This window comes from Ascaphus truei, chromosome 1 (assembly GCF_040206685.1).
Source record: "Ascaphus truei isolate aAscTru1 chromosome 1, aAscTru1.hap1, whole genome shotgun sequence".
In the NCBI taxonomy this organism is placed as follows: Eukaryota; Metazoa; Chordata; class Amphibia; order Anura; family Ascaphidae; genus Ascaphus; species Ascaphus truei.
In genome coordinates, this window is record NC_134483.1 from 452,636,911 (window position 1) to 452,645,539 (window position 8,629).

At 48.2% G+C, this 8,629-nt stretch overlaps 1 protein-coding gene across 3 annotated transcripts in view; it reads left to right on the forward strand.

Annotated features, from left to right (window-relative positions):
* Window positions 1–7,769: 7,769 nt before the first annotated feature.
* Window positions 7,770–8,629, forward strand: part of GAR1 (GAR1 ribonucleoprotein) — a 13,745-nt gene continuing 12,885 nt past the window's right edge. The window contains exon 1 of one of the 3 annotated variants that reach the window (XM_075617153.1): window positions 7,770–7,976. In XM_075617153.1, coding sequence (XP_075473268.1) covers window positions 7,954–7,976 — 23 coding nt within the window. In that variant the 5' untranslated portion in view covers window positions 7,770–7,953. Of the gene's footprint in view, window positions 7,977–8,361; window positions 8,573–8,629 lie in introns of those variants that run through there. The other 2 variants (XM_075617155.1, XM_075617154.1) reach the window with 2 other exon arrangements.

Below are 8,629 nucleotides of genomic sequence, written 5' to 3' on the forward strand. Positions count from 1 at the left end.
AATAACTGAAACCGATGAGATATGGGGATTTTGGCCCAAAAATGTAATTTGAATGGAAAAGTCTGAGATGCTGATGAAAATCAGTGAGAGTTGACACGCCTGGCACTATTGTGTGGTATATTTAGGAAATCCCACTTCTAAATAGAGCGCCTGTTTATTTTGGAGTGTGCCTAACCCATACGTTACTGGCCCCTTTGCTACTTAAAGGGTAATGTGTGTGTTTTGCAGCACGGAGTCTCAATTATTATCGGAACCCCTAAAGTTTATTTATTTCATGATTGTTTGTTTATTGTTAGAGGTCCTTGTTCTTTGACATCTAAGGCTGGGATTATAGTCCGTGAGATTGCACACGCTCACGTCATGAACAAATTGCTGAATCCCTATGTGGCCGCCCCTGGTGTACACGCATGCACGATAGAGCATGAAGGCGGGACCGCGTTTTGAAAAAACAATTTATTTTGTCTTTTTAAGTGATCTCGTCATGTGCCAAATACGGCGAACCAGAATCGTGACGCGTCCGCGACGCCTCTCCATCTCCTACCCAATCGCTTCCAGCTTATATTCACACATCGCTTGGGCGAGAGGCGACCGCGATGCGATGAGTGCGCATGGACGCGCGCCAGCACGGAATATAATCCACGCCTAAGTGTAGTGAGTCCGGCTCACACTGTTGATGAATCAGATAACGGATTTATTTATTTATAAAAATGTTTTACCAGGAAGTAATACATTGAGAGTTACCTCTTGTTTTCATGTATGTCTGGGGCACAGAGTTATGACAATACATGGCTACATTAAAAGAACAGAGGTTATACAGTCGATTTACAGACATTTCATGGACAGAAAGAGTTGGAAAATTGGGTACAGGGAATAAAGGGTTTGTGAGTTTCAGATTGAAATAGAGAAGCTTTGACATCACCAAACATCAGCGAACGGCAGCAAACGGCTCACACCCTTCGAAAGGTTGTCCACTTTTGGGACGACACAAATGTACACTGAAGTGGTTCAGAATGAATGCAGCTGGGAAATACAAAGTTCTTTGTCCTCTTGACTCATTAACATTCCAGTGGGTGGGGTTGACGTTCCACAAAGTATAAGCAAATGTTAACCCTTAGCACGCTGGTCCTGTGCAGAGGGGAGCAGCTCTTGGGAGCCCATCAGCTGGCCTTTGTGGCGACGCAGATGTACACTGAAGGGGTTCAGAATGAATGCAGCTGCGAATGCAGAGACTTGTTCCTGCTGAAAACAACAATTAACACTACATTAGTGAGCTTTGACGATACCCATCAGCCCTTCCCCCCCTTTTCGTTTTGACAAATCGAGCCTCTCGCGGCCACCATCAGAGCCTCCCCAAATATACAAGGGATTAAAATAAAAGATGAATGCTACAAAATATCGCTGTTTGCAGATGACGTTATTCTTATTATATCTAACCCATTGACATCTCTTCTGAATCTGCAGTCCACCCTTCGAGGGTTTGGCGAGCTCTCTGGGTATAACGTAAATATGGGAAAATCAGAACCTCTAAATTTGACGCTAACCAAAAAGGAGGTTGAGGTGCTTAAACGGCACTATGACTATAAATGGAAAAGACCCATTTGAAATATCTAGGAATTTATTTTACCAGAGATTATAATTTTATTATATAAATATAATTACCGTGACCTACAGTATTCTCCAAAATAAAAAAAAAGATCCACAAGCCTGGAATTCTCATTGTATTTCCTGGATAGGTCGTATAACTGCAGTTAAGATAAACATTCTCCCTAGACTTTTGTACTATTTTCAGACATTATCGATATCTATACCACACTTAAATATAAAAGAAATTCAGAATCAAATTATGCAGTTTATTAGCAAATACAAACAACCGAGAATAATCAGGTCAATTATGTTGGATGCCAAGGAAGGGCATGGTATGGCCGTTCCAAATATTCTAAAATATTATATAGCCTCCCATATGAAACAAATGGCTTACTGGCACTCCCCGAGAGGAGTGTACGCCTGGGTGGATCTGGAGAGCTCGCTAAAAAGCCAGGTTGGACTGTCTTCTTTATTATGGTCTATTTCAGGGACGGGCCTGAGAGACAACCTGAGCCAGCAGTAATTGGATTTACTTTGAAAATTTGGCAGATGGCAAAAAAGAAATATAAGGTTATGTCGACCCCCTTCTAGGCTGGCGTCCCTTTTCGGTAATCCAGGGTTTACCCCAGGTTTTCAGGGTCAGGATTGTGAAATTTGGAGACATAGAGGAATAATGGAGGTAAGAGATTTATTAGAAAAGGACAAACTAATGTCCTTTGAGGAATTGATGAGAAAGTATGGTCTACCCCAAACTGAGCTGTTTAGGTATACAGTATACAGGTCCGACATTTTGTGTGTCAGGGCTTCTATGATGAAGAATTTCCTAGAGATACACGGTTTTATGATTTATGTAAAACAAAAAATACCAAAGAGGTTTGATATCATCTCTGTACCAGGGGCTAACTCTTAATAAATCCAGTATGTGGCCCAATCAGAACCCACCCCTCAGGCTGACACTCTCTGGCTGTTGCTAGGCCCGCCCTTGGATACCTCTAATGTATCCAAGGCTGCAAAAGCACACAGGGCCTTTTTGAAGGAATTAGCCCATCCACTGCCTGCACCTATCAGTACTTACACTGGTAGGGCCCAGGAACAGAAGTAGCATCCGGAGGCTAGGCTACATGCGGTAACAAGTGAGAATATATATAACATTTTGTTACGTTGGTACTACATCCCCAAAAGATTAAAGCAGATGCTCCCCTGGACCTCGAATAGATGTTGGAGGGGTTGTGGACAATTAGGAGATTTGGCAAATATCTGGTGGCATTGTCCATTAATGCAGATGTACAGGAGGACAGTTTTGAAACTAATAAAAGATGTGACTGACATCAAAATCCCGCTACACCCAATTCTGATTGTTCTGGCTAAATCTATGGAAGATGTGAATCGTCATACACAAAAATTGATCCTGCATATTCTAACAGCGGCTAGATGCGCTGTAGCAGCGGCGTGGAAAAAAACACTCCCACCCTCCAGAAGAGCGGTTATTAGAAGGGTCAATGACGTTCAATTAATGGAGAAACTTACCTCATTTCTGAATCACACCACTAGGAGGTAATTTAGAGTCTGGGAGCCCTGGGATGTGCACCCAGAGGGAGAGAGGATATGGGAGATATGAATGTAAAATATGGTGTTTACCAAATGTTTTATGATTTGTAATGTGACTGTTGTTGTTCGTAAGAAATTCGATACAAAATGGTTGTTCCCCCCACTTTTATTTTTTTGTATCCTTCCCCTTCCCATTTATTTGTGAAATAAAAATAAAAATATATAAATTAAAAAAAAAACAAAAAAACGGGACAGTGGCCCAAAAAGTCGGGACAACGGGCTAAAAACCGGGACTGTCCCGACTAAACCATGATGTCTGGTCACCCTAGCTATCCTACCCATCCAAGAGATACAGTACCTATCACATTCGTCCAAATCTTTTTTAAGCTTACTGATTATAATTGTGTTTATAAAGGTTTTTTTTTATAGTTTTAGTGAGATTTATTCCTAAATACAGAAAGGTGTTTGTACACAATGTCAAATCGAAATTTATAGAGAGTAATTTAGTCATATGCTGTGGTAAATTTATTCTTAAAGCAATGGATTTTGGTTGGTTGATTTTGTACCCAGACACACCGCCGAATTGTGCTAATGCCTGAAAAAGATTAGGGAGAGTGGGGAGTGATTTTGATATGGTCATCAAGATATCGTCAGCAAATAGTAACAGCTTATGTTCCGTTTTCCCTATCTGTATGCCCAACATATTGGGGTCCTTCCTGTGAGGTCACCTGGGGCTCGATTGAAATAGTGAACAGGGGCGGCAAGAGTGGACACCTCTGCTGCGTGCCATTTGCAATGTTGATAAGAGAGAATCGAGACATAGGGGAGAATGGTGGAGTGTGTTTGTCTGGTTTTAATAGGTGCAGGGCATAAAAATAGCCCCAGTACCTGCTAAATACATATGTAGTCCCCTTTCCCTATGCCTATGGGAGCTACGCGTGCTGCTGTACCTGTTGCTCACAGGAGGCCTAAGGCTGCGTCCAAAGATGGACCAGCCGTGCTGAGGCGTGCGGACGCTCCGCGCTGAGCCCCTGCATCCTCAATGAGGATGCCTTGAGAGGGGGCTCACGCGAGCGTCCGCAGGCGTGCTGAGGCATTGGAGGTTTCAGCCGAGCACAAAGCTGTTTTTCAGCGCGCTGTCGGCTGAAAACCTCCAATCACTGCACAGCAACGCGCCGTGACGTCGGCGCCGTGACATTGACGTCAGTGCGTCGCGGGCGATTGGCCCAGCGACGTCACTGCCCCGCCTCCAACCACCTCCCCCCGGCTCCCTTCGCGCACGCTGGCTCGCCTGCAAGTCCATTCAATCGCGCTGACTGAAGCAGGCGAGCCTCAGCGTTAGCGCGCCTCCGCTCTCCCCACACCTCTATGGCCCGGCCTAAGCCTCCGCCTCTTGGAGCCTGGGGTGAGCTCTTTCTCATTGCATGCAGCGCCTCCACCTATGAGGGATCCCAGCGTAAGCGGGATAACCCCTCACAGGAACCAATACACAGTAAGGAATAACACACACACTGTATATAACTAATCTTTACTGTACACACAATAACATATAATGAACACCTGCACAATAGCAATACACCAATATAATACCCAATACCCCTGTGTGGTTCCCCCAGAGTACTGAGGGTGCCCTGGGCACCTAAACACCAGGTGTCCGCACAACAGTCCCACACAAAGTGTGAGGTATTACTAACCCAATGTGTTATGAGCCGTTGGTGCACTTAGGCTAAGGCCCCGCTCCCAGAGTCAGCGCGCCGACACTGCATACAGGCGGGGCGCTGACATACACAGACCGCGATATGCGGTCTGTAGGGAGCGGGAGGCGGAGCGGGAGGTGGGCGGGAGTGGGAGGCTTGAGCGGGATCGGGGGCGTGGCTTGAGCGGAGGGACACGCTACTCTCCCCCCCCCCTCCACGGCTCGGGCTGCTGATTGAAGGTAAGTAAAGCAACACACACACACACACACAGACAGACAGACAGACAGACAGACACACACACACACACACACAGGCACTCACGCACTTAGGCACACACATAGACAGGCACGCACGCACTCAGACACACACACTCAGACACAAACACAGACAGGCACTCAGACACACACACAGACAGGCACTCACGCTGCTTTCACTCCACACTCCTCCCCGCTCCCCGAAGCCTCTCCTCCCGAAGCCTCCCCTCCCCATTGGCTTACAGCCACACCACGTGACGCGTCAATGCTAGGGAACACCATTCTCTTGTATCCCATAGCGGCTGACGCGCCACAGCGTGTAGTAAGCTGTGCAGCCAGGGGGGACCGGGACCGGCTCGGGAGGATTACCCTGCTGGTGGGGAACTCGCGTGTGGCCGCCCGCGCCCCGGGCGCACCGGGTCCCAGTCCTTAGGATACCTGCCTGGGTACTCCTGTACCCAGGTGTCACCGTCAGATCAAAGGATCAGTCAGGTCCCACACTGTAGGCCTCTGACACCAATCCTCTCACTCCTTATAAGTCCCAATCCAACTCTTGATGCGAGCTCCAGCTGGAGTGTCTCACCTAATGTATTTGTGGCCTGTGGTCTGGTCTCAAACCGCCGGGCACCGTGTGGCCGTCCGATCACCGGTGCAACAGCACTACTAGTCACTAAGGGGAAGAGTCACTATCTGGGGCCTTCCCTGCAATACTCCGCTGGGGTGACTCGTGGTCTAGCTGGGCCCTAAGGGGCAAGCCTAGGCCTAGTTAGGGTTGCCAGGTGGCTTCTCCAAAAATACTGGACTCAATGGTGAAAGGTGCGTCAGGTCACTATGTCCAGAGAAGAAAATACCGGACACATACATGTCCAGTATTACAGTACCTCTCATTTTTTACTGGACAGAGTATCCAAATACAGGACAGTCCAGTTCAATACCGGACACCTGGCAACCCTAGGCCTAGTCCACGTAGCACTACCTGCCCTGTTGCCTCCGTCAGGACTGACTCGCGGGCTCTCAGCTCGCGGAGGATATCCTGTCCCTCCTGCTGCTAAAGCGCTATTGGCTGGGACTGCCCCATGTGATTATCTCCCTCCCTCCACAGGATACTGGGACTTGTAGTCCTGCACTGCATCTGCGGAGCCACATAAGCTGGCCGCCACACTTGGCACCCATTGCACAAGATGGCCGCTCCCAGTCCCGATACTCGTGGAGCTCCGGCGGCTATTTTAGCAGTTCTCCCTCACCGGAGGAAAGGCTGCGCTTATAGTGCCGGCGTCAGCGATGCGACGTCACGCTGCGGTCGCTGTAAAAATCAAATTGATTTCTTCCAGCGTCGCGTCACGTGACGGCCCTTGACGGAGTTGCCACCTCTCCGGGTTTCACCCGGAGACTTCGGGTTTGGCATCCCCTTCTCCGGGCTGCGGGTTTGTCCCTGAAATCTCCGGGTGGGCAGGTTGTTACAGACAGGGCAGCACAGTAAGTGACTTCTCATTGCTGCAGCACAGTAAGTGACTTCTCATTGCTGCAGCAGAGTAAGTGACTTCTCATTGCTACATCACTCACAGATACTGTGCATTTCTCACGGGACTATCTGTGTGCAGAACTCATTTCCTCCCTTCACTGCCTACTACATCCGGGTCACAGCCCCATGCTCTACTGCGCATGCTCACACGTAGGGGATCATGGGAGTTGTAGTTTATATTAGACAAGATCGATTGACACATACGCAACACAGTAACAGTCCTAGAAACCCTACTAGAGAACAGACACCACCCCAATGTATCTCACCTCCTCTCCCTTCTCCCCTCTCTCTCTCTTCTTCCCCCCTCTCTCTCTTCTTCTCCCCCTCTCTCTTCTTCCCCCCTCTCTCTTCTTCCCCCCCCTCTCTCTCTTCTCCCCCCCTCTCTCTTCTCCCCCCCTCTCTCTCTTCTTCCCCCCTCTCTCTCTCTTCTTCCCCCCCTCTCTCTCTTCTTCCCCCCCTCTCTCTCTCTTCTTCCCCCCCTCTCTCGCTCTTCTCCCCCCTCTCTCTCTCTCTTCTCCCCCCTCTCTCTCTCTCTTCTCCCCCCTCTCTCTCTCTCTTCTCCCCCCTCTCTTCTCCCCCCTCTCTCCCCCCTCTCTCCCCCCCCTCTCTTCTCCCCCCCCTCTCTTCTCCCCCCTCTCTCCCCCCCCCTCTCTCCCCCCCCTCTCTTCTCCCCCCCTCTCTTCTCCCCCTCTCTTTACAGCAAAGCTGCTTTAGTTCCTCCCTTTTGATAGCAATGAGGTAACCTTGTCTTTGTTAAATTAACTCAAGTAAAGTAAACTGAGATAAACCATTGTAATAAATTAATATTGATCAGCGACGACTCTGTCTGCAACAATTGTCATCAGTGTTAGCTATAAATAATAGAAAATTTGTAAGGTATAATTCCATATACCATTAACGCATCAATAGCAGTCTCCCGCCATCTCCCCCTGTAACTACTGTCAGTATGGCTGCGCGGCGTCAAATGGCGCTGCGTTGCCATGCCAAAGGGAACGTCACGTGATGTAACAGCATCACGTGATGCTCGTTGCCATGACAATGAGACGCCCCATGATGTCACAACGTCATGCGGTGCCACGTTGTCATGGCAACTTGCCGCCGTGCGACGTTGCATAGCATCCCGTTGTCATGGCAACACAGTGTCATTAAAAAAAAAAATCTCCAGGTTGACCGTCAGTCGAAGGTGGCAACCCTGGCCCTTGAACAAATGAAATTGCCGGAATCCCGCGACCCCGCCAAAACATAACTTTTGCCGGTGGCGACGGGTGACGTCAACTGCCATGTCGCCGTCGACGTCACTATAGGCACGGCCTAAGGAGGGGGACTCTGCTACACATAGTTAGAGGGTATGTACCCTCAATGGCTAAAAATGTAAGTTATTTGTCTGAGGAACGGTTCTGAAACCTTTTACTTTTCAACATCAGTTAGTTAATAGAGGTATCACTCATTTTATTTGACTTTTGTATTTTTTGTACGTCTTTCTTTCGTGTCTACTGTTGATGCTTATACTCTACAAAACTGTAAGGGAACACGCCTGTACAAACTAAAGAAGACTTTATTTATGGCCGAATCAAATCACGGTGGCATCACGTCCTCCTCGCGAGCTGCCGTTGGCTGGAGGTTTTTATTTTTATTTGTATACAGCTCTTTTAACCACCCATACCGGCTCAGATCACGTGATAACTGTTCGCATTTACAAAGTTTCAATAAAGTTGTTTTTGTTTGTATGAGCGTGTGCACGTGAGGTGTACCGTCATCCATTGCGCCGTATGTTGGAAGCGAGCGCAGTTTGATGACGCAGGCGGCGTGTTCTGAGACGGCCCACGTGTTCAGCCTAGGAAGCGGAGACCGGGAGCAGGATCACCACGAGCCGCAGGGAGGGCAAAGGTGAGGAGCCGCTGTCCGAAGGCTCTGCGGGAGAAGGATATTCAATACATATTTGTTGCAGAGACTTGAACTATACACGTGTAAGTACAGTGTCTTTTTTTTCATGAGTGACGCTTTTTTTTTTTTATAAATCATTT